Source organism: Ictidomys tridecemlineatus, unplaced genomic scaffold (genome assembly GCF_052094955.1).
Source record: "Ictidomys tridecemlineatus isolate mIctTri1 unplaced genomic scaffold, mIctTri1.hap1 Scaffold_70, whole genome shotgun sequence".
Taxonomy (NCBI): Eukaryota; Metazoa; Chordata; class Mammalia; order Rodentia; family Sciuridae; genus Ictidomys; species Ictidomys tridecemlineatus.
In genome coordinates, this window is record NW_027524982.1 from 621,722 (window position 1) to 647,112 (window position 25,391).

General features: G+C 35.5%; 1 protein-coding gene across 1 annotated transcript in view; it reads left to right on the forward strand.

Moving 5' to 3' along the window:
- The window catches only part of LOC144374447 (adhesion G-protein coupled receptor V1-like), a 105,248-nt gene that overhangs the window by 67,614 nt on the left and 12,243 nt on the right, over window positions 1-25,391 (forward strand). Inside the window, 8 exon segments of the mRNA XM_078037282.1 lie at window positions 2,009-2,152; window positions 4,185-4,359; window positions 6,123-6,258; window positions 8,005-9,110; window positions 11,747-11,864; window positions 12,644-12,815; window positions 15,550-15,792; window positions 24,170-24,577. Of these exon segments, the coding sequence (XP_077893408.1) occupies window positions 2,009-2,152; window positions 4,185-4,359; window positions 6,123-6,258; window positions 8,005-9,110; window positions 11,747-11,864; window positions 12,644-12,815; window positions 15,550-15,792; window positions 24,170-24,577 (2,502 nt within the window).

The following is a 25,391-nucleotide window of genomic DNA, read 5'->3' on the forward strand; positions in this document are numbered from 1 at the left end:
TAGTTTTTCAAAGTAAATGTTTGGATCAAGATGCAACATGCTTATAAAACAAGGGCAGGACTTTTTTAAGGATCCACTTCCTCCCTCCCATCCGAGATATAACACATTGTTTTTTGAGGTTTGGGATATTATTACACAATATAGTTACACAGCACATAGTGCAGAGTATGTAATTCTCCTTGCTCCATACTTCTGGGTAAAAGTTAGGATTTCAGACAGGTCAGGATAGGTCAACCAAAGGGAAGACAACCAAGACCATGACATGTTTAGTCTGTTGTGATGTGGCTACTTTCAAGTGGGTCTTTGAACAAGGAAAGCTTCTGCTAAGACTCTTGATGTAGGTTTAAGACCTGGACCATGGAGTTTAAACTGTTACCACACTTGTCTAAGAAGTGGGTTCTTAGATGAGGCACACACTGACTGCAGGAACCATTGGTTCACTGAAGGAACATGTCTAGGTTTAAAGGGCTTAAGTGGGAATGAAGGAGGAGATTTACCTTTGTGGTTGGGTCATTTTTTGAGCACTCATCTCTGTGCTGGTGTTTATGGGAAGCAGAACTGATCAAAGATGATTGAGACACAATTCCTGTCATCCTGGTCCTTCTGTCTAGTGTAAGAGAGGCTCACTAACAACCAATTTAAAAAGTATGTGGGTGCACAGGATATCATGGGACTATAAATTCTTTCTGTTTGTGCCCAAATGACATTAAGAGTGATGAGAAATATATAAAATAGCACTGACGAGGTAGTCTTGGATCAGGGATATAGAAGGCCATGTTGAAGAACATGATCACTGCCTAAAACTTTCAAGTTTCTTTTCAAATTCATCTAACCACTTTTCTGTGGGTAGACCAGTTGTTCCTCAAATCTGCTGTGACCACAGTTCAATTTTAATGTTTAATTCCTGTACTTTGAAGAACTGCTGCATCACACAAGTCTGGGATGGGCCCATGAACAGAGAGTTAAGAGGAAAGGCATCAGGGACTCTGTGTTTATGATGACACCTCATCCTTCATTCTTTAGAAAATGGGAATAAATTATCACTAGCTACCCAGACAGGTGGGGTACACATGATTAAAGTTTAATATTATGATTTGTTTCCTTAACATTTGAACTAAAATTCATGTTTAGTTATGTAATTTCTTTTCACAGTATGACATTGAACCAACAAATATTAGGTGAGTGCTCTGCCACTAAGCTCTCCCCTGGCTCAGAAAATGTCATTTGGAAAGAATGAAACATCTTTTGCCCTTAGGTTGCACATCATTTGAAACTGCTATTGTGTACCCTTTGTACATTTGAGGAAATGACACATGTTTAAGTTAATTATATTTGAAAGAAGAAGAGACTGCATAGAAGTGGTTGCTTTTATATTTAACAAAGATACAAAATTTTTTAGGAATAGTTCAGGTTATTGTACAACTTGGGGTTAGCCATTACCAATAACAATGTTTCTATGTAAAATTGTATTATAAGTTTCAAAAATACTTTTAGTGTAACATCAGTTTGTAAGTTCAGAACTTCCCTTATTTTGTTGGACTTTAAAATTTTGTCCACTGGTAATTTAATACATGATGTTAGTAATTTTTATTTATTCAACATTCAAATAATCAAGATACCTAATTCATTGTCCATTTTGAGTAAATCATTAATTCTTTATGAATTAATGAAGAGGAAGAAAGTGGGTTTTGCTGGGTTTCAGGGCCTGATATTATTCAACAGTGTGCTCTTTCCATTCCCTTGACACATGATTTTTTCACCAACACTGCTACTTGATACCTTTTTGAGACTATTTGAGTACACATGGAACGTTTGCAAGTTTTTATACTATGCAACGACTACTCCTCACTTCACACTCTAAATGCTGGAGTTTTTTTAAGACTAAGGTCACACAATGATGAAATTGCTACTAAGGGAACCTCAGGCAGTGTGCTAAAGGCTCACTATATTACTCGAAAAATCATTTCTTAACAACTAAAAAAATGTAATTGATGCTGTTGGTTTCTAGGTCTTTCTGTCACTGGGCTCCAATATCACCTTGCAGCTAGTGACTGTGATGCTCCTCAGTGGAAATGTCTATGGAATGCCAACCATTCTTCATGAAGCAAAATCTGCTGTGCTTCCAGTCCCTGAAGAAGCAGCCAATTCTCAGGTAATTGGCCCTGGTGTGGTACTGCAGCCGACCAGCAGAGGGCAGCTTCACAAGAAGGACCAAGTTCCTAGAGAGTTTCTTAATATCAATCATTCAATCTGAATAATCCTGTGAATATCAAAGTTGACATAATAGAAAAATAATAAAAGTAATTGTCAACTTTCAACACTAGTTAGGAAATATGTTTACTTTTTTAGGGTTTTAGAAAATTTTTTATCTTGTAGAATTTGAATGTAAGTTGTGGAATTTTTAAAATAACAGTCAACCTAAAGTTGAAATGCCCAAGTCTTTCCTTGATATTAACTATTTACTTTTGAGTTACTTATACTAAGTAATTAAAATTAGAATGAAATATTAGTGAATATTTCAGATCTTTTCATGTTTGTCTTTGCCATTCAGGCTTTGGTTTACTGTGCAAGTTTGTGCTGACTTAGACAAATGCTAGAAGGCTTTCTGTGATATGGTTGCACCCAAGTATCTGAGTTGTCCAAGTTCATCTCAGGAAAAATTATTGCCCAATCATTTCAGCAATTTGAAGAAGAACAAAGGCCTTACTTTCTTTTATTTTGATTCTGTCCATATAAGACAAAGCTAGGTCTGCTGTCTATGGCTATGGCAACATGATATCTGTTTGAAGATGTTATGAGATGTAATTCCTCCTTGCTCCTTCAGATGGGAGCTCAAATGACAAGCCTGGCTCCAGACGCTGATGTGGAATCTGTGTGGTTGAATGGGTAGGAATATGGGCAGATACAGTCTCTGGCCATTACAGAATGCTCTTTAGCTACTCTTTCCTGGGTATCTTCTTCATAGCAAGTGCATTTGCTCTGTCCTCTAAAGTGGAATCCACCAGCATTAAAAATATTGAAAGGAACGGTTTTGTTTTCTTTTGTTCAAGAATGAGTAAGGGAATAGAATTAACTGAAAGTCTCTGAAACATTGTTGGTTTTTTGTGTTCACTGGTTATTATTAAATAAATTCATTTTATCCCAAGCCATTCATTTGGAGTAGCTAAGTATTTCTTACTCCTTAACTGTACACAACACTTTACCATCCACCCTGAAGGGCAACATTATTTGTGCAATGTATCCTCTGTACTCCTGCCAGTATTTACATGGTGTGTGTATGTGTGCTTGTGATGTGACTAGGATATGTTCCTATAGTCCTCTAGCCATGTAGCAAGCATGATCTCACTCAAAGCTCTTGGCAGTTGCTAACCAGAGATCTTGGTGACAGAGACTCTAGACTAGTGTCAAGTAAAAGTTGTCACTGTTGTTTTCTCCTCTGTGATTCCAGAAGCTGTCTTTCAGCATCCTCCCATACTCTTCTGCTATTCTTCTTTCTAATTTTAAAAGGGAAGAGTAAGTCTTACAATAAAACCATTGATCAAATTATATTCCAAATTTACAGTTATTGAAACCAGAAGAGGTAATCTGAGCTGTCTGAATCACAATGTGAAGCTAGAAATCTGGTTTTATTTTAACTCATTGACTAGAACTTATTTCATCTATAAATCACATGTCCTGGGATGTGATGCTTGTGAAAAGGACAGTTATTTTTTTAAAAAAATCTTTGACGTTTTCTGATCTTCACAAAAAGATATCAAGTTGAATCAAAAAATTGAAAACCTTAAGAGAAGGTCCAGTCCATGATGCTCATTTTGTAAATGAAGAAATATGTTGTTACATCTTAGCAAAAGGTTGGATTTCAGTTTTAGACAAATCAGGTTGTTATATTAAAATGCCATTTAATTTTTTTTTGCTTTCATTTAATTATGGTTTTATTTATTTTTTGGATATTGTCCAATGAGGGAATTGCATTTTATTCAAAAAGAGAAAGCTATAGATTATAATCTAAATTATGAAGCAGAATAAATTTTCAAATATGAGATTTTATTTCTTAAATCTTTTTCAATTGAATATATTGTAAAAAAGGAAATATATAAACAAAAGGAAATTTGACATTTAACACTTCAAATTCCCTGGAAATTTTCAAATAAAACATGAAATAATCTAAACATGTTTTTCTTCAGGTTGGATTTGAATCCACTGCTTTTCAACTCACGGATATCACTGCTGGCACAAGCCAAGTTATGATTTCTAGGACAGGAACATATGATGCTCTCTCAGTGACCTGGACCACAGGATATGCTCCTGGGTTAGAAATCCCTGAGTTCATCACTGTTGGTAACATGACCCCAATACTGGGTGAGTTGTAGTGTTTCTAGGATCAGCCTATAGGATAGGCAGATGTGTAACTGGCCAATTTCTTGGGTCATCCTTCCTCTGGACTCTAAACTATTAGCTTCCTAATATAGTATTTCCATATGTAAGTGATCAGAATTGTAAGAGCAGATTGGTGAGGAGGAGGGAAACTTTTTTTGAGACACATTGAAGACTTCATACCTTACCTCAAAACAGTGGTCACTAAGCAGAATGCTTTGCCAGTACATTAAGAGTTTGTTAAAAGTAGTTCTGAGTACCTTATTTGGTCCATATGGTAATTAAAAAGATGTAACTTTGCATTAATTTACATGTCCACTTGAATATTTCTAATAGAACAACTGTGGTTACTTTACATACTGAATTTTAAAAATTATATCATTAACTTTTTGAGCAAGATGTAAGCATTAGATGGTTTGACCTCTGACGTGTTATACAGAACCCACTCCAAATCCTTGTGACGGCAGTTATAAAGGAGATCTCAGTGGACTCAGAATCTTTGTACTTCCCCCTCCACCTGTCATTTATTTACAGTGTCCTCCTGGTCACCAGGCAAATACCATGTACCATCAGTCATAAATGTAGTGAATCCTGTGTAAGAACTGAGATCCACAGTCTCTCTGTGAAGATGGAAAGATTTTCATTTTCTCAAGTTCTCAGCCAAAAAATGGAATAAAAACCTGAAATCCTTTAGATGAGGGTGAGAGCCCAGGACAGAAAATGACAATATTGACAGGCCAGCTTGCAACCCAACAGGAATCCCAGTAGTTCAGAGTGAATTTAGATGCTTGGTTAAGAGCCACCATAGCATTAGAACTGCCTTGGTTACTGGGGTTTCCATAGCCACGGGATAGGTAATGTTGATATAATGTATCAAGTACTTCTTCTGCTTGATTTTCCTTTTAGCACATCCCCTAAATTAAAGCTATTTCATCATCTTTTTAATCTATTTTCTGTAATAACACTTATTTGTTACTCCCCTACCCTTTCTGTCAATTTTGGTGATATGCACAGCTCCTTCTATTCTATCTATCTATTTACTTTTGTTCTGGTAACAGCTTAGATAATTTAAAAATATGTATCTGTGAATACATTGCTCTTTAAGTCTGTGTATGTTACTGTGTTTACATATGAAATTAATATTTAGAAGTTTTATAATAACTTGATTATTTTAAAATTACAGAAGTTCTCCCAAATAGATTTATATCTTTAAATAGGCTTGATTAGCTTTTTTGAGTTTTTCTAATAAATTTGTCAACAAAATGGAAAATAAAATATAATGAACACCCACAAACTCACTGACTAGATTTAAGTTATTCTACCATATTTGTAACATTTATTTTTTCTGAAGTAACCTAAAATAACATACATTCATTGTGATATTTTGTCATAAACTACTTCAAGACACATTTCCAAAGTATCCTGGGGTCAGTATTTGAACCAGTGCCTGACCCTTGACACTGAGTACTGGTCGACTCTTGCCTAACACTATTCTCTTTTCACTACTGGATTTGGCAGTTAAGCTGGGGCAGGGTAAGATAAGTGATGAATAGACAGGGACTGAAAGTTGGGTTTATGTGGTTAGGGCAGCTTCTGCAAGTTTATTTATATACCTTTCCCTCCCCCAGTTTTTAATATGTTATCTTCCAAAATTTTGGAAAAGAAAATATTTCACTACATGTGTAGGAGTCAAATTCCAATTTAAGAACCTAAGAGCAAGCCTGCTTCACTTTTCACATTTGTTTCAGGGAGCCTGTCATTTTCCCATGGTGAACAAAGGAAAGGAGTTTTGCTGTGGACCTTCCCCAGTCCTGGTCGGCTGGAGGCCTTCGTCATTCACCTGTCAGGTGTGCGGAGCAGTGCTCCAGGTGGAGCCCAACTCCGGTAAGACCAACCTGATTCTCAACCCAGAAATTCTCTGAGGAATGGTCTGGGGTATCAGTCACTACAGAGGAAAGCACAGGGGTCACTGACCTTGAAGCAGACGCAAACCATTTAACTGTAAAACAACATAGAGCCTGCATGCCAAAGACGCCGCCTGGGAGGCTGGGTCTCAGCAGCCACCACTCTGTTGCTTTACAGAACTCATCATGACCTTTAACTTGAGAGTGGTCACCCTGAATTCCATCTGCAGTAGGAACTGTGGCGTCAAATATGCTTGTTTTACAGGAAACTGTCTTTTGCAAAGCTACTGAAAATACCTGATTTCCCCCAAGTGATAACAAATAAGAATAAAACATCATAGTAGTGTAATAATGTTACTTATTCAATCAAGTAGCTCTTTGACTTTAATTTATTTCATTTTTTGATGTATCTATTGTAACTATTCATATGGAACCAAGCATATTTGCAATGAAATATATCCCGCCTAAAAGCAGTTTATTTTTCTCATGCCTGAGATGCACTTGGCCAGAACAGCAGAAGACAGATCTGAGAACCACACTTATTAGTTCTGGCTCTGCTACTGATTTGCTATGTGACTTTGGGAAAGTTACTTGGTCTTTCTGTTCCTCAGTTTGCTTATTTGTAAACTGTAGAAAATATGTGCACAAGACTGTTGTGCGTGCACACACATTTATGTGGGAGGCATCTGTTGGTGAAAACATGGCTTTAGATTACACATTATGCATATATCATTTAAAAAGAAATGGTTGTCCAGAGAACATATTTAAAGGTCATAAATTCAAATGCCTTTAGCAACACCAATAATAGCTTTCAGTGTTATAGTGCTTCTACACACACACACACACACACACACACACACACACACACACACACACACACTCTTCGTTCTTCCAAACAGCCACTGTTTGAACTAGATATAACTAATTGTCCCATTTTATAAATGAAGAATGATTTATACATAAGGTAATAAACCTAGCATCTACACAGCTCAGTGTTCTGGCCGTAATTTGGACCCTGACTGTCTTGTCACAGGCTGAACTCTAACAACTAATTTATGTACTGATAGTGCTTGACAATATAGAGGGATAGGCCTGGGGTGTCTTCTTTAAAGGCACTCAAATTTACATTTAGTTATTTACATGTTAAACTCTGTTCGTCAAAGAAAATATGTCCATAGTCAGAATTAAGATTGATGGGCCACCAGTTCCAATTTTTGATATAGTTATTAATTCACAATAAAAATTCATAAGAAAAGAATAAAATTTTAAACCATGGATGTTTCTTCCAATTTATATAGAGAGTTTTAGCTACATTTACATGAGAGAATAGTCCCATTACTGACAGTTTGAGGAGATAAGAATTGTGTTCCTAGTACTAGTTAATATTTCTATTTGGTAGACAGAAACATTGTCTGATGTCTAGAGCATCACAGAGATTTTGGTGGTCTTTTACTCATCATTAGAGAAATGCTGAGGATTCAGATCCTTCTGTTAGTGGCCCCAGGATGATGGAGAAACATAGCAGAGACCTAAGAGCTCTTCATTTAGCCAAGACTTGTTAAGTAATTTTTCTGTCACTGTTGCTCATTCATTTCTTGGATATGGAATTTGTAAGGCCATGTCATTTATAAGATGCTTCATGAGCAGCATCATAAATGTATAAAAGAATACTCCCTATAGTGGTAGTCGTATTTTAATCAATTCTCATGGTTTTAAATTTTTCCAGATCAGGTTTCACCATTGCTGAAATTGAACCTATGGGAGTCTTCCAGTTTTCCCCTAGTTCAAGAAGTATCACGGTTTCGGAAGATATACAGATAATCAGATTACATGTGCAAAGACTGTTTGGGTTCCACAGTGATCTTATTAAAGTTTCCTATGAGACAACTCCAGGAAGTGCAAAGTCACTGGAAGACTTTGAGCCTATACAGAAAGGGGAAATGTTTTTTCAAAAATTCCAAGCTGAAGTTGATTTTGAAATAACCATTATTAACGATCAGCTTCATGAGATGGAAGAAACTTTTTTTGTTAATCTTACTTCAGCAGAAATTCAGGGACTACAAAAGTTTGATGCTAATTGGAGACCATGCCTGAATCTAGATTTCAGTGTTGCAGTGATCACAATATTGGATAATGATGATGTGGCAGGCATGGATGTTTCTGTCCCCTTGACAGCTGTGACTGTCGTAGTTGATACCACTCTCATTCTTATAGAAACTGATTCTACCACATATCCTGGCACAAGCGAGTTAACTACCATTCCTCAGACAACTGAGATGGCTGTCATCATTACTGAGAATACTGGTATGTCTGCCACCCCTGAGAATCTTGTCACCATTCATGGTTCATCTACCATGCCTGAGAAGCCTGACATGACCACTGTAACTGCCAGTATTTCCATTCATGGAACTTTTAGTCTTGTCCCCCCCATTGTTTATGTTGAAGAGGAGATGAAGAATGGCACATTCAATACTGTGGAAATTCGTATCCAAAGAACTGGTGGGTTTGAAGGCAATGTCAGTGTAACAGTTAAAAATTTTGGCAAGAGATGTGCTTAGAAGGAACCAAATGCATTGCCTTTTCAGGATATTTATGAAACCTCCAACCAGACCTGGGCAGTTGAAGAAGAAGACTTTGAAGAACAAAGTCTTATCCTTATGTTTCTGGATGAAGAAAGAGAACGCAAAGTATCTGTTCCAATTTTGGATGATGATGATTCTGAAGGGCAGGAATTCTTCTTTGTGTTCCACACAGACCCTCAAGGGGGAGCACAGATTGTGAAGGGAAAAGATGCCACTGGATTTGCAGCTTTTGCCATGGTTATTATTGCAGGTATCTTTTAAGTGATGGAGGTAAAACATGTACTTTTGTGGCCCGGAAGTTGTAATAAGATCAATCTATTTAAGTTTAGCTTGAGACAGTGAATTACTTGAGTCACTAGAGTTAATATTTTTTAATTGGTTCTTTTTAGTGATACATAACAGTAGAAACCATTTTGATAAAATTGTACATGCGTAGAATATGTCTTAATTTTAACTGGGATCCCAGTCTTATGGGCATACACGATGTTGAGATTCACCTTGTCGTATTCCTATATGTACATAGGAAAGTTATGTCTGATCCATTCCATTGTTCTTCCCATTCCCATCCCCCTTCCTTTCCCTTGCATTCCCCTTTGTCTAATCCTCTGAACTTCTATTCCTCCCCATCTCCTTATTATGAGTTAGCTTCTACATATCAGAGAGAACATTTGCCCTTTGGTTATCTGGGGTTGGCTTATTTTACTTAGCATGATATTCTCTAGATCCATCCAATTACCAGCAAATGTCATACACACATTCTTATTTATGACTAAGCAATATTCCATTGTGTACACATACCACAATTTCTTTATCCATTCATCTGTTGAAGAGTACCTAAGTTGGTTCCGTAGCTTAGCTATTGTGAATTGTACAGCTATGAACATTGATGTGGTTGTACCAGTGTAGTGTGCTGATTTTAAATCCTTTAGATATATATCAAGGAGTGGAACAACAGGGTCAAATGATAATTCTATTCCTAGTTTTTTGAGGAATCTCCACGCTGCTTTTCAGAATGGTTACACTAAATTGCAATCCCACCAACAATGTATGAGTGAACCTTTTTTCCCACATTGTTGATAATAATTATTGTTACTTGTATTCTTGATACTTGCCATTCTGGTTAGAGTGAGATGAAATCTCAGTGTAGTTTCCATTTACATTTCTCTAATTGCTAGAAATGTTGAACATTTTTTCATATGTTTGCTGACCATTTGTATCTCTTCTTTTGAAACATGTCTGTTTAGTTCTTTTGCCTATTTACCAATTGGATTATTTTGTGGGTTTTTTTTTTTTTGGTGTAAAGCTTTTTGAGTACTTTATATATCCTGTAAATTAACACCCTATCTGAGGTACAGGATGAAAGATTTAAAATCAGCATGCCACCAGTCACATCCGCATGGTCATATTATCCCGAGTTGTTCACTCTGCCTGTAAATGTACCCTTCATCTTTTTCTCACTTGGCTCTTTTTCTTCATAATATTTCAGTTTTAACTGGATCATTAATTTGCTGATTTCTCTCATCTTTAATTTCATTATCTTTTCACATTTAAATTTTGGAAAGCACTTTTACAATAAAACAGGTTTGTCAGATTAGAAGTCTGGAGCATCTTACTAGAAACTTGACCTCAATTTGTTGTAGATATGGCAAGGAAAGCAAGCATTATTTTCATTAGATAATGTTAGGTGCTTCTGTTGTATAAACAAAAATAAATGAAGGCTCTGCCTGTGAGAAGCTTATAATCTACTTAAAGAGACCAAATCCCCACTGAAGGTGACGAGGAAACCATTGCTTCAAAACAGAAAATGCTAACACAGGTTCTGATGCAAGGCTAAGGAATGATGGCAGTGATCAGTTAGTGAGAATGGGGACTGGCTGAGGCAAGACCCACCAGGGCACCTGGACCAATGTAGCCCATCATGTGCTTGTTCATAAGACATGGACTCCACATTTGCTTACGTTTCACACCTGGGAAATAGAGCAGGGGCTGTTGACTATAAGCTTTCCTCAATCAGGACAGCTAAGAAGTTTCTGTGTCCTTAACTTAACCTAGTCTGTAGAAGTTCTGTCTGCTGGGAACCTCAGGAGTGAGATTTACAAGTGATGGATGTAAGCAGTTTTTGAAGGTGACTACTTTAGGGTCATTGCTTCTGGGATCACTTTGCAAAACCAGGTCACTGGGAAATAGAAAGCTGCTAAAAATGTACACGGGCATTTCTCTAGTCCTAGAAGCTCACTCATATGCTGGCCAGGATGTGAAGTGATTAGTATAGTATGGGGTCTGGTTTTACTCCAAAAGATATATTTATATCTTTTTTAGTTTGAAGGTTCCTGTAAACTTAAATGTTGCTCAGAAGAGTCAGAATTCCTTAGTAGTTTTGTTTTGTTCTGGGGTAAATAACTGAACATGTAACATGAACCCTTTTGGTCAGTCCACTTTTAGGAAGGTAGATGGGTTAAATGGAGCTCATTTATTCAAATGATATTAGTAAATGCTTACCAAATGTGAGCACTCTTCTTGGTGCTGGGAAGATAGTAGTAAGTGAAACAGCTGCTGCTGGATAGGTACCTTCTGTGAGGATACACAGACTTTAAAATTTCAAGTGCAATCAAATGTAAAGGAAGGTCTCATCAGAGAGATGAGTATATGTGTGTTAGGTGGGGAGGAGGATTTGGTGTTTTTCTTGAACTGTTTCTCAAGCTGTTTTCTACCTTGATGTTTTAGGGTAGATATTTGGTTTATTTCTAGTGAAGATCTTTAAACACTATAGCTCCCACTCCTCATTTCTGGATTTTTCACTTATGCTCTCTGAGTTGGCAAGATTCCTAAGGCATTGCAGATCTTGTAAATTCTTAAGTGTATTATAGCCTCCACTTTTCTTTTCAGGAAGTGATCTCCACAATGGAATCATAGGATTCAGTGAGGACTCCCAGGATGGACTTGAACTGGGGGAAGGAGCTGATATGAGGAGACTGCATCTTCTTGTCACAAGGCAGCCAAACAGGTGTGACTGATATGTGTGTGAGTGTATACACTAATTGGGATTCACACAATAGTGGAGACAGAATGAAACCTTGATAGTAGGCAGCATGGAATTTGATGTGTCAGTGTGCAGGTGCTGTAGTCCTTGATCTGGGATTTAACACATTTGGCTCATAATCATAATATAGGGCTGCCTCAAATGTTTCGTACTTCGTGAAGTACCTCACAGATGTCAGATTATGTAGGTCATCACTCCATCATATTTACTATTCTCTGAGGACTCCATATACCATTACACTCTGAGGGACACTTGGAGTAACAAAATTTTGTTTGCATTTAATAATATTGCAACAGCCTTGAATTCTGATGCATAAATATATTTGATATGCACGCACACACACACACACACACACACACACACACACACACACACATTTTCCTTTTTTCACCTAAATGTTTTGTGAAAATGTAGGTCATCTTTTGCCCTTTATTGTAATAACAACTATTTTTAACAACAGTGTTGTTTCATAGAGAAATTTTTGCTAAAAGATAAGTGGGTTCTCTTTATTTTTTACTTTCACTTTTTTGGTACATGATAGGCAAAAAATATTATTTGCTTTCACATTCTTGATGTAGAATAGTTCCACAAATGCTTATTCATTACTAATAGAGTGTAATTGAGGAATACTGTGTAGACCTTGAGCCTTAACCTTTCTGTCATGGGGAGAACTGGTCATTTTCAGCATTATCAGTGGTGATGAACTAGGTACCACACTGCTCATGTGTTTGCTTTGTTCACAGAGCCTTTGAAGATGTCCAGGTCTCTTGGAGAGTCATACTTAATAAAACAGCCATTGTTCTCCAGAAAGAAGGAGTGAACCTGATGGATGAACTTCTGTCTGTGTCAGGAAACATGACGTGTACAGCAGGTCAAACACAATGCTTCATCAGCCTTGAACTTAAGCCAGGGAATGTAAGAAATGACGAGGCACAAGGCGGTAAACTTCCAATGTTTCTTTAGAAGTAATCATTTTTAAATCATTTTATGGAAACTCAAGCATATTGTTTTTGTTGAATTTCTTTGTATCTTGCCTAGTTGTAATGTCAAAATCATTTTGCTGGATCACAGATTTTAGACTGAGAATTTACTGAGAATTTGAATTTTTCAATTTTTGTAAAATAAGCTTGTCAATATTTCTTTGTCTTTTTTTTTTTTGGTCCTCTGGCCCAGCTACTCATTGTGTAAACAATTCTTGAGTCATTTTCAACCAGATTAGTATTTCTGATTACTCTAACTGTTGAAAATCCATCCCTCCATTTCAACTCACTTGCATTTTTTCTGATGATTTATTGTTGGCTCTACATTAAAATGTATAAGATAATAATTAACTTAGGAAGCATGCTCTTAACTCATGAAATCTGCTTAAAATAAGCAGAATGTTTAAACATTTGTTGGAATTTTTAAAGAGCTTTTAGTAAGATATTGTATCCTTAGTATATTGGTTTTCTGCTTCTGAGCAGATCTGATCCCAGCAAAACTAATTTTATATTAGTCGGGGCAAAATATCACCCTGGAGTGCATCTGACTTAACTAGGAAAGAAATCTGCTAGCAGTTATACATAGAATGGGTTCTTGTAAGGTCTCCAGTCACATCTAGGAGTCTCAAGAGGCTCAGGTGTGATCTATGTGTCTTGTTTTCTCAGTAGATTTAAGCAATATTGTTGAATAGAATGTTTTTTTTTTTGAGAGAAGATACCTTTGCCTCTGGTCTAATTATGTGTAGGCACCATCTGTACACTGCTCAATTTTAGATAGTTCTTCACTTAGATTATAATATATTCTTTTTGACTGCAAGTGGTTGTAAGTAATGTTATAATCATCATGACAATGAAAAGGAATATTTTACTGGAAAATGAAGGAAAGAGTCTTTATATAATATGCTGAAATCTTCAGTTGAAAGAAATCATTGTGAATTCAAGCTCACTTGGTCATTAGGGAATAATAGCTCTTGAATATACTTACCCATACTTTTCTAGTGTTTTATTTTATGGTATTTGCTAAATTTGGCTTCTCAAAAGTGGAATAAATACAGTTATTTCTGTATTTCAATATTTGCTGACAGTTGATCAGAAAGAGTGAAGAATGATATGTACCATATGAAAGCTAAACACATTTCTTCACGTAGCAAAATGAAATTAAGGGTATTTATTGTGTGACTAAGATGCAACTTATTCTTGGATAATATGAAGGATTTCTTGTATTATTTCACAACATAATGATTATCATCAAAATGATCATGAAATGATCATGGTAGCACATGCCTGTAATTCCAGGGCTCAGAGGCTGAGATAGGAGGGTCACAAATTCAAGGCCAGCCTCAGCAACTTAGCAAGGCCTTAAGCAGCTTTGTAAGACCCTATCTCAAAATAAAATAAAATAAAGGCTGGGGATGTGGATCGGTGGTAAAGTACCCCTGGGCTTAAGGCCCAGCACACATACACAAAAATCACAAGTAATGAATAAGGTCCTTGCTGATAGATGAAAATGATGCATTGTATCAAATTAGACAATCTCATGAGCAGTTGAAAACCACATCAGCTTAGCTTTTTTGAGTCGTGCCAGGAAGCTAACAGTACTCCTAAGGTTTTTAGATTATGTATAAGAGTGAATAATTCATAATGACAAATGACTGATAATGTGTTTTAAAGTTGAATTCAGACTTTAGAAAATACATTATTTCAGAATGTTGAGAAAGTAAAGATGTAGAACAGAAGCAAGGTACAACTAACAGAATATATTTAGACTTATTTGAATTGAATTTTGTGAAATTTTGAAAAAAATATGAAATTATAGAATTTATTATTATCAATATTTGGTCCTATACATTTAAAGCTCTTTAAAAAGAAAAGATATCAAAGTAAAATCTCACAAAGTTAAAACCCTTTTTTTCCCCCATCCTCAGTGTTCTTCAACTCCATACCCTGTCTTGGTCTCTTCCTGCTACCTCCAACTGAGGCAGCTGCTGTCCTGAGTTTTCCTTTATTCTGTTTTTCTTTATTTGTTTTAATTCTTTGCATGAATATCCATTAACAACATATATTGAAACAGTGAATTTTTGGAACTTTATTCTTTCAGTATCTATTTATGTACCTTCATATATATATGTATTATATATATATATATATATATATATATATATATATTACTTCAAAACAATATTTTCACTCAGCATATTTTGACATCCATCTATGAGTCTTTTCACTATATCTCTATAATATTCTGTTTTATGAATACATTTTGTTTATCCTTTTGCTCATGTACTATGTCAAGCTGTCTCTGAATGTTGGTCTTCTGGTAAGAAGCTTACCTAAAGTAAATGTATTTTTTCCAAATATATGCCCTTTTATTTTATTTTTAGGTATAAATATTAGCATGTATCAAGTGCATAAAATGATGGGTTTCTTTGTAACATTTTCACACATGCATATAACATGCTCTGATGGTATCCACTTTCCTTATTAAGGTTACTTAACCCCTAAAAGTAAATCTAATTCTCTAGTAACCTACCACAAGAATTTTATTTTTTAATTGTATATTCATTTCTATAATGATCTATGTGTATTAAAATATTTCTTGATGCTGGAACTGCCCCCAAATAGAAATAAATTGGTAGTAGTTGTATATATTTTTCTCTTGTCATTGTCAGATACCTCAAGTTGAAGTGTATTTTTTCGTGGAACTCTATGAAGTCACTGCTGAAGCAGCAATAAATAACAGTGCCAGATTTGCACAGATTAAACTCTTACAAAGTGATGAACCTCTAAGCCTTGTGTATTTTTCTGTGGGCTCTCGGCTGGCAGTGGCTGAGAAGAAGGCCACTTTAATCAGTTTGCAGGTGGAAAGAGATTCTGGGACAGGACTGATGATATCTGTTAACTTTAGTACTCAGGTAAGCTTACAGCCTTTAGTCACATGTATTAAGGTTTTCTTCTTTAGCTATATATAACAAGTGTAGTAATAAAACAGACAATAATTGATAGATTATTTTCTGAGGATGCCATTATAATTCACATTTTATTTATTACACTAAGCTTTATTCTTGCAGCAGGTCAATTTTTCTCTCATCAGTGACAGGTTTTAAAAATGTTTTAAAATGATAAACTTTGATTTTTCTTTGTTTTTGACAGTTAATTACAGAATTCAAAGCATCTGGTATAAATCTGTTCTATTAAGTCTCATAAGAGTTAAAGTTTTTTCAGAATGTAACTATATGAGATCAGAAGGAAAAAAGTACTTGCTATGTTCTATCTCTGAAGTAGTTGAAAATTTCATTTTTTAGAACCTCAAACACTGATTATATTTTGGGTTTCTTCAAATACATGAGTTTGTGAGACCTCACTGCTACATTTTCACAATCATCCTATTAGGTGACTTCAGGGTAAAGGCAAGGAGCAGATGGGTATAGGAGGCTCCCAAGAACAATGCTGTTAACACCAAGTCACCAGATCTAGTTAGCCCAAACAGTGCCCTATACTTTTGAATGTTGATTTTTTACTTTAACAGCAAAACTCTTAAATAGCTAAGACAAGAATATGTATCTTCTTTACACAAGGCATGCTTGTGGGATTAGAGATGGTCCCTCAGCCCTCTCTTTTTTTCCCCTCTTGACTCTTGTAGCCCCAGAAAACCCACAGTTTGAAAGCTATCATTCTAGACAGTCCTATTATTTATACTGTTTAAGTAGCCCATACTTGGTGACTCTAGACCTCAAGATTACAAAGTTTTATTAGAATTTTTGTACAATATATGCTTGGTTGTATCACTATTAGGTGATACAACTGTTCTGTGCTCAAAAACCAATTTTGTGCATAAAATACAACGTGTGTATGGCCAGTGAGCTGTAGACATGCATGGGAGACCAGGCCTAGCACTGTGAATAGTAAGCTGTCCTGCAGGTTCACCAGGCAGAGTAATTACCTTTGTAACAGAATATAGATCAACTCACAAAAAACAACATTCTGTTACATGAGACCCTAGAAATAAACTGTATTCTACATACCTTGAGGTGGTATGGTATAGTTGCAGATAGAAGTATTTTGATTTATAGTTGGAAGATCTTAGTATTTTTTCTTATAGTATTTAAGATAGGAAGAAAAATGAGAGAAAAAAAGCACATGCTTCATTCTTGCTCTTCTTCCATGACACATATCACTACATGCTCACTACTTGGGAGAATAGAGGGGGGGCTGGAGATGAAAAGCAGCTGATAAAAGAGATTTGAAGTACATTTAAACTATTTTATACTGGTGATACATATAGATGATAGAATAATTGAAGTTGCCAAATGAAGAATCTGATGCCAATATCACTAACATATTTCTTTACACTTTTTCTAGATGTATCATAAGTGACTCTTGGTAAGACATGTTGTCACTAACATGTAGCTCTTAAAGGACATTTATGGGACAATATATGTCATTAATTTCTAGTTTTCCCTACTATTATGATTAATTTTATATGTTGATTTGACTGGCCCACAGGACGCTAATATATTTTGTCAAACCTTACTCTTGTGTTTCTACAAGGGCATTTTTCGATGAGATTTACATTTAAATCAGTAGACAGAGTAAAACAGATTGCCCTCCTAATGTTGATGAGCATTATACAATCATGTAGAGGTCTGGATAGAACAAAAAAAGCTCAGTTGAGTAAAGAGGAATTCTTCCTGCCTAATAATCTTTGAATTCAAACACAGTTTTTCTTGCTGTCACAGTCATATTGAAACATTGGCTTTTCCTGAGTTTCAGGCCTACTGAATTCTGAATTGTGACTACACCATTGGTTTTCTTGGTTCTCAGACCTTCACACTTGGGCTATTACTAAACCATAAAATTTCGCTTATTTCCAGATTGCCATATCACCCTGAAGATCTTGGGATTCGTTTGTCACCATAACTGCATGAATTAATTTCTTATAATTCTCTCTCTTTCAACATACATCTATAGAAACATCCCCCCTATTAATTCTGACAAATACAAATAGTACCTTGCAATAAATAATAAACTTAGTAAAGAGTATTCATGGCAGTGCTGTTAAACCAATGCCATTTCAACAAACACAAATGAAAGTGAAGAATGAAATCTGTAAAGTTTTCTAGGAATGGAGGGCTTCTGTTTCTGGGAAGATGGAGTCAATGTAACTTTCCCAATAAGTACAACTGAAGACAATCAAAATTATTTATAAACAACATCAGAAGACTCTGAAAGCTGGAGAGCAGAAAGCAGAGGAGCTAGAGAGCTGGGGATCTAAGTGGTAAAACAGTGGTGGGTTCCCAGTGTTTTCTTTATGCTTTGAATCCCAGACTTTGAGCTAAAGGTAATGATATACAGAAACACTAATGGGAGGAGATTTTTTAAAGCCCTCACAAAATCTGCTATCTCTAGTGAAAGGAACAGAAAAAGAGTAGCCTAGCAAGATAGATACTATTTCAGCCAATCACCCCAGAAAAAAATCTGTTTCCACACACCAGCAAAGAATGGATGAGGAATCTAGATTTCTACCTTGACAGAGGCTTCAGGCTCTCTGCTGGCACAGTATTAGAGAGACCAAGTGGAGTGTCAGGACTTTCATCATTATCTAGTAGAATAAAATGGAACCCAGCTCCCTCATGGTGTTCAGGGATGCTCTGGGGAGGCAGTAGGAAGGTACTAATGCCCTTCTCAGTCAGGGAAGTATCAGTTGAGGATGAGTTTGGAATCAAACTCCCACCTGCACTTAGCAATAATGAGGAATCTCCTTCTGTCAACAGAGAACAAGTGGGAAAATTAGGCTTATACTTTCACATGTCAGTAATAAAGTACATCTTCCCTTCCTTTGCCAGAGCAATCTCAAAAGAAGCCAACTAAAACAGAAGACTTAAATAATATTCAAATCTTGTAAAATAACATCCAAAATGTCCATGTTTCATTTATCAATCATTTGTTCTATTAATAATTCAAAGAGACCTAAAATGGAATGAAAAAAATAAAAAGGATCAACAGGTGCCTATAGTAAGATGGCAGAAGTAAAAGTATCTGACATTGTAATAGAGCCATCATCAAAAGGCTTCAATGAAGCTAACCCCCATTAAGGGAGGGGCTAGTGTAAGAATAGAAATTATGTAGATTAGAGAAAGGGGAATGAAGGCAAAGGAATAGGAAATGGAAAAACTGTGGAATGAATTTAGCATAGTTTTTCTTTGTACATTTATAGATGTACTAGAGTGAATTTTACCATTATGCATATCCACAAGAATGGGGTTCTAATTAGAATAAAATACAATTTATGCTCGTATAACTATATGAAAATGGATTCCACTGTCGTGTGTAACTAAGAAGAACCAATAAAAATCCTTCAATTAGCAATTACAAACATTCTTGAAACGAGAAAAGTAAAAAGTTTCAACAAAGAAATGGGAAGTGTTAGCAAATAAATAGAAGACAAAGAAGAGAAAATGGAAATTTTAAGAGTGAAACTTGCAATAACTGAAAGTGAATTGATAGGCTCAGTAGCAGAATGAAGGGAGCAAAGTAAAGAATAATGATCTTTGAAGATAGAATAATAGAAATTATCCAATCTAAACAGCAAAAGGAAAATAGATTGAAAAAGATAAAAAGAGCCTCCCAATGTAACAGTAATAGAAGATCTAACATTGTGTCATTAGAATCCTGAAAGAAAGAGAAATCAGGAATGAAAAATACTTGAAAGAATAATGACTGCAAAATTTCCTAAAGATTGTAATCTGTAAATCCAAGAAGAAACTAAGAAAACTCCAAGCAAGATATGATACATATGAAAATTAAATACAAAGAGAAATATTGAGAGAAAGAGAAAATATGAATATCTATGGGACAAAACCAACTTGAACAATAGCAGATTTCTTACTAATCATGGGATCAGGTAAAAGTGGTACAACATTTTTCAAGTGCTGAGGTAAAAGAACTATCAACCCTGAATTCGATTTTGAGGAGAAATATCCTTCACAAATGAAGGAGAAATTGAGGCATTATAAAAGGAAAAAAAATAATTTATTGCCCACAGACCTATTCTGAAAGAATAGCTAAGCTAAAGTTTTCTAACTAGAAAGGGAATTATAAAAAGAAAAAATGTGGAACACCAGGAAGCAAAAACAGAGAAAACAAACAAACAAACAAACATGAAGAGACATTAGAGAAGATGTTTATATGACTAAAAAGCACATTAAAAGATATTCAACATCATTAGCTCTCATCAAAATGCCTATTTATAAACCACAATGATGTATCATTGTATACACTTAGAACAGCAAAAATTACATCAGTGACCATACCAAAAAATGTTGGAAGGATTCAAAGATACTAGCTCAGATCACTTACTCACTGCACATGGGAATATTAAATGGTATAGCCACTCTGGAACAGAATTTGTTGGTTTCTTAACTAAACATGAACTACCAGATGACCCAGCGATTGCACTCCTGGGACATTTATTCGAGGGAAATGAAAACTTATGTTCACATGAAATCTTGCACATCAATGTTTATAGCAGCTTATTCATAATAGCACAAAACTGAAGCAGGGCAGATTTTTTATAAAAGAAAATATCCACTCTGTTTTAAAATTTTTTTAATTTTTTATGTTTATTTATTTATATTTTTTAGTTGTAGACACAATACCTTTATGTGGTGCTGAGGATTGAACCCAGTGCCTCACACATGCAAGGCAAATGCTCTACCAACTGAGCTACTGAGGCCCCAACAACATTTTCTTTTTTTAATGGGTGAATGGTTAAACTGTAGTGTCTCCATGCCCTGAACCACAACTCAGTAATAATTAAAAATAATCTATTGATACATATGACAACCAGAGTCACCTCTGCATGATCATGCTAAGTGAAAAAAATCCCCAAATTATATACTGTATGATATAATTTATATAATATTCCTAAAATTAAAAAAATCATCGAATTGGAGTTTAGTGGTTTCCAAAGATGAAAGAGGGGGTGGCATAGAGTGCAGACAAAAGTCAACTGAAGGATTCTTTGAGGCTGAGGCAGGAGGATCACAAGTTCAAAGCCAGCTTCAGCAACTTAGCAAGGCCCTATTTCAAAATAAAGAATAAAAAGGGCTGGGAACATGGCTCAGTGGTTAAGTGCCTATGAGTTTAATCCTTGGTACCAAAAAGAAAAAGAAAAAAAATGTCTTGATAATCTTGTCTATATTGATGCCAGTACCCTGGTCATGATTTATATTATAGTTATGCAAGATGCCACCAATAAGGGATACTAAATAAAGGGTGCAAGAAATCTCTTTTTATTATTCTTATAAATGCATGCTAATCTACAATTATTGAAAAGTAACAAGTATGATTTTAAAAAATCAAAATATAATTTACCTCTCTGGTGTTTTATTTCATTTGCATAACTTCCTGTTGCTTCTTTGCCCTGCCTTTCTTTCTTTCTGAATTTTAGGCATATTGCTAGAAGATAAAACTGTGTAATTCTGCTTTCCAAGAACTGGCAAGATGAGAACACAGTAATGAACCAAATCACCATTTTGTTATGATGATAATGATTTTCACTTTACTTAGGAGAGATTAATGAAGTTAGAATAGTCACTATAACATCCATATACTTTGTTAGGTCAGCATTCCCATATACATAAATACATTCCCATATACATAAATAAAGGCAGCATATATTCTCCAATATTTAAGTCTCGATGATATAAAGAAGAAATTTTCCATCCTAATTACTTGAAATAATGAAAAAATCACCCATTCTAGTTATGCTTCCATTAAATAGGCCTATAGCTAATCCAAATTTGAAAACAGATTCTAATCATCTATATTTTAAACCAAATTTCAAAACAGATGCTAATCATCTATATATTTGTGCAATAGCTCAGAGTACACAAGTTCAAGAAACACTGTGAATTTACTTCTTATTCTTATAATGCCTGTTTATTCAAATGTTTCTATATTGACTTTCCAATAGCATACTGCTGATTGTTTGTGCCACATTTTTATAAATATAAGAACATTTTGATTTTTTTACTTCCTTTAAATATTGGAATTACGAAACAAATTCTACCAGAAAACAGTGGACAAAACGTATATATGCAGTTCATACTAATCAAACACCACCACCTCTGTGAGAAATCCAGCTTTACCAGGAATTTAAAACTAGGGGCCATGAACCCCTCTCTGATATAAGAGGTTATCTTACAGATAACCTCTATTCTGAATTTCATGTTTAACTACTCCATTGCTTTTATCTGTAGTTTTACCATCCACCATATGTTTTTTGGGTCTACCTGTTTAGGAAGTTATGCAAATTAAATTCTTGAAATTGTGTTCTGAGGCATCCTTATTTCATTCAACAATGTTTGTTAAATACCCATCCAACATGTTCTGATTTTTGTTATATAATATTCAATGAATATTTGTAGTGTAACCATTTAAAATACAAAAGCCAATAAGCTTTTGAGTAGTTTCCTTCAGTAAGGTTTTTGTTCTATCATTGTTCTGCAGATGATTTTAAAAGACTGTCTTCATGGACTGTTCATTTTTTGAAATAGTTGATTACTTCCTCTTCCTGAAGGATGCTGTTCCCTTTGGGTTTCTAGGTTGTGGTACTTTCCTGCTCTTAACTCACTGGGAGTTCCTCTCTGATGTCAATGTAGGTGATGATGCCTGTTGGAATCTACCCAGACTCACTCTCCAGGCTACACTATGCCGACCTATAAGTGTTACCTGAAAGCTGAGGACTCCCAAATTTTTGTCAATTGCTTCCCCTTTTCCAGACTCATGTATCTGATTTTTCTTACTTGAAATCTTTGCTTCAGTGTCTGAGGCATCTCAGACTTAATATGTATGATAATTGACTCTTGATATCTCCTTCAACAATATTACCCCTAGCTTTCTATCATTCATGCAGTTACTTATTCATCAAAGCCAGCTGCTAGACTTTATCCTCAATTTTCCTTTTCCTTGAGTTCATCATAAAGTCCTCTTAACTCTATATTCAAAATACATTCCCAGTCTGGGTACTTCAAATCTTTCCACTCCTGGGACCCTAAATCAAGCTACCACTATTTCTCACATGAACTATTGCAAAAATGTGTGCCTTCTTCCTGCCTCTGTGCTTATTTCCTGTTAAAAGACTAATAAAGATAACAGCCTGAACGCTGATGAAAACATTGAATGAAGTGGGCCACTTTCTTGTATTTTCCATGCTTCCAATCATGTGCCCACCCCAAATGACCCCTTCCACCTCTCATGTGAGCTTCCAGTCACGCTGGCCTTCTGGTTTCTTCTCTTATACTAAGATGGTTCTTACTTCAGGGACTTTGTGATTGCTCTTCTTCCTGCCTAGAATATTTCTCCTGAGATCTAGAATATTTCTGCTGAGATCATCATGTAACCTATTTCTTTACTTCACTGAGGTCTTTTTTAATATCAGCTCAAGAGCTTTTGTAACCAGCATTATCTAAAATTGTGCCCTGACCTTTCCCTTCCCTTACTTTGTCTATTTTTTTGTCATAAAACACCATGTATTAATAGATAATTAATTCCATAGCTCTTCTGTTTTCTGTAAGTCTTCACTAGAATAATAGTTCCTATGAGTGACCTGCTCTTTAATTCTGCATCTATATTTTGCAATCCTGGGCTATACTATGAGTTTCACAGTTGTTGGCTCAGTTGTAAATAAATGTGAATTCCTTTCATTCTTCCGTGACTAAGTATTCATGCTTCACTTTCTGAATACTTTTTAATAACCAAACTGAAAATATGAGAGATATATGCACTTAGGACCTTATAACACATTCCTGCTTTCCTGTATTTAAGTGTGAGCAAGAGACCAGTTTATTCTTCCTTCTCCTTCCTTCTCTCTGCCTCCTCCTTATCCTCCCTACTTTACAACTACCTCCCCAACAAATTTCCAGGTAGGAATGAAATGTTAATATTTCTTTTGTTCCTTCATACGTATGTTCTCCAGCATGTGTAAGCTAAAGCACAACTTTTAGTGTGTTCACCTGGGAGACATTTATGGGGAAAAAGCAACATTTCTTTTCTAGTTCTCTTCTTTGATATGTTTACTCAAAAGAACCTGTCTTTCCAAACTCCATTACTGTATGATGTATGTTTATCTCTACAAATTTTTAATTAGATGAGAAAACATATAAAGCCCTATATTGCCCATCAGTTTATTTAACAAAAATAGAATTTTATTTTTACGAAATAAAATTTTGTTTATGGCATGTTCAGAGACATCATAGTTTCACTTATATGTTATTGTTTCCTTTGCAGGAGTTGAGGAGTGCTGAAACAATTGGTCGTACTCTCATATCTCCAGCTGTTTCTGGAAAGGATTTTATGAGAAATGAAGGCACATTGGTCTTTGAACCTGGCCAGAGCATCACCATGTTGGATGTCAACCTAACGCCAGATATAGGGTCTTCAAGTCCATTTCCTAAATGCTTTCAGATTGTGCTTTTGGGCCCAAAAGGTGATGCCAGAATTGATAAAGCATATGGTACTGCCAACATCACTCTTGTCTCTGATGCAGAGTCACAGGCGATTTGGGGCCTTGCCGATCAGCTACATCAGCCCCTTGATGAAGACATTCTTAACAGAGTGCTCCACAACATTAACATGAATGTAGCCACAGAGAACACGGATGAACAGCTCAGTGCTGTGGTGCATCTAATAGAAAAGGTAAGAAAATCTTGCAAATGGAAACACTTGGTTTAATAAAACTTGACAAATTAGAAAACCAACACAAAAGTCGCATTCTATTATATCACATACATAGAATTATGATAACACTAAACTTCTAAATATAAGAGTAGAATTCATCATACCTGACAATGAACTTTTGTTTGGATATGAGGGATGCCTGTTTGACACCCTCAGTATTCAATTTGCATAATCTTGTGCAGCAGAAAAAATAGTTCAAAGTCTAGAAAGGCAGAACAGATGTTGGAAGCTGCAGGCTCTTTCTGATTCTCCAGAAGCTGTTTACTTGTCTTTGGCATTTGACCTCTATTGTTTTTGCAGTCATAAAAAGAGGACTTGCACCAATTTGTAGTCCCACTAGCAATGTATGAGTATGCCCTTTTCTGCACATCCTTGCCAACACTTATTTTTGTTGTATTCTTGGTAACTGCCATTCTGACTGGAGTGAGATGAAATCTTAGAGTAGTTTTGATTTGCATTTCTCTAATTGCTAGAGATGTTGAACATTTTTTCATATGTTTGTTGATTAATTGTATATCCTCTTCTAAGAAGTGTCTATTCAGTTCCTTAATCCATTTATTGATTGGGTTATTTGTTTTTTGGTGTTAAGGTTTCTGAGTGCTTTATATATTCTAGAGATTAGTGCTCTATCTGATGTGCTTGTGGTAAAGATTTGCTCCCATTGGAACCACCATTTGACCCAGCTATCCAACTCCTCGATTTATACTCAAAGGACTTAAAAACAGCATTCTACAGGGACACAGTCATGTTAAGGTTTATAGCAGCACAATTC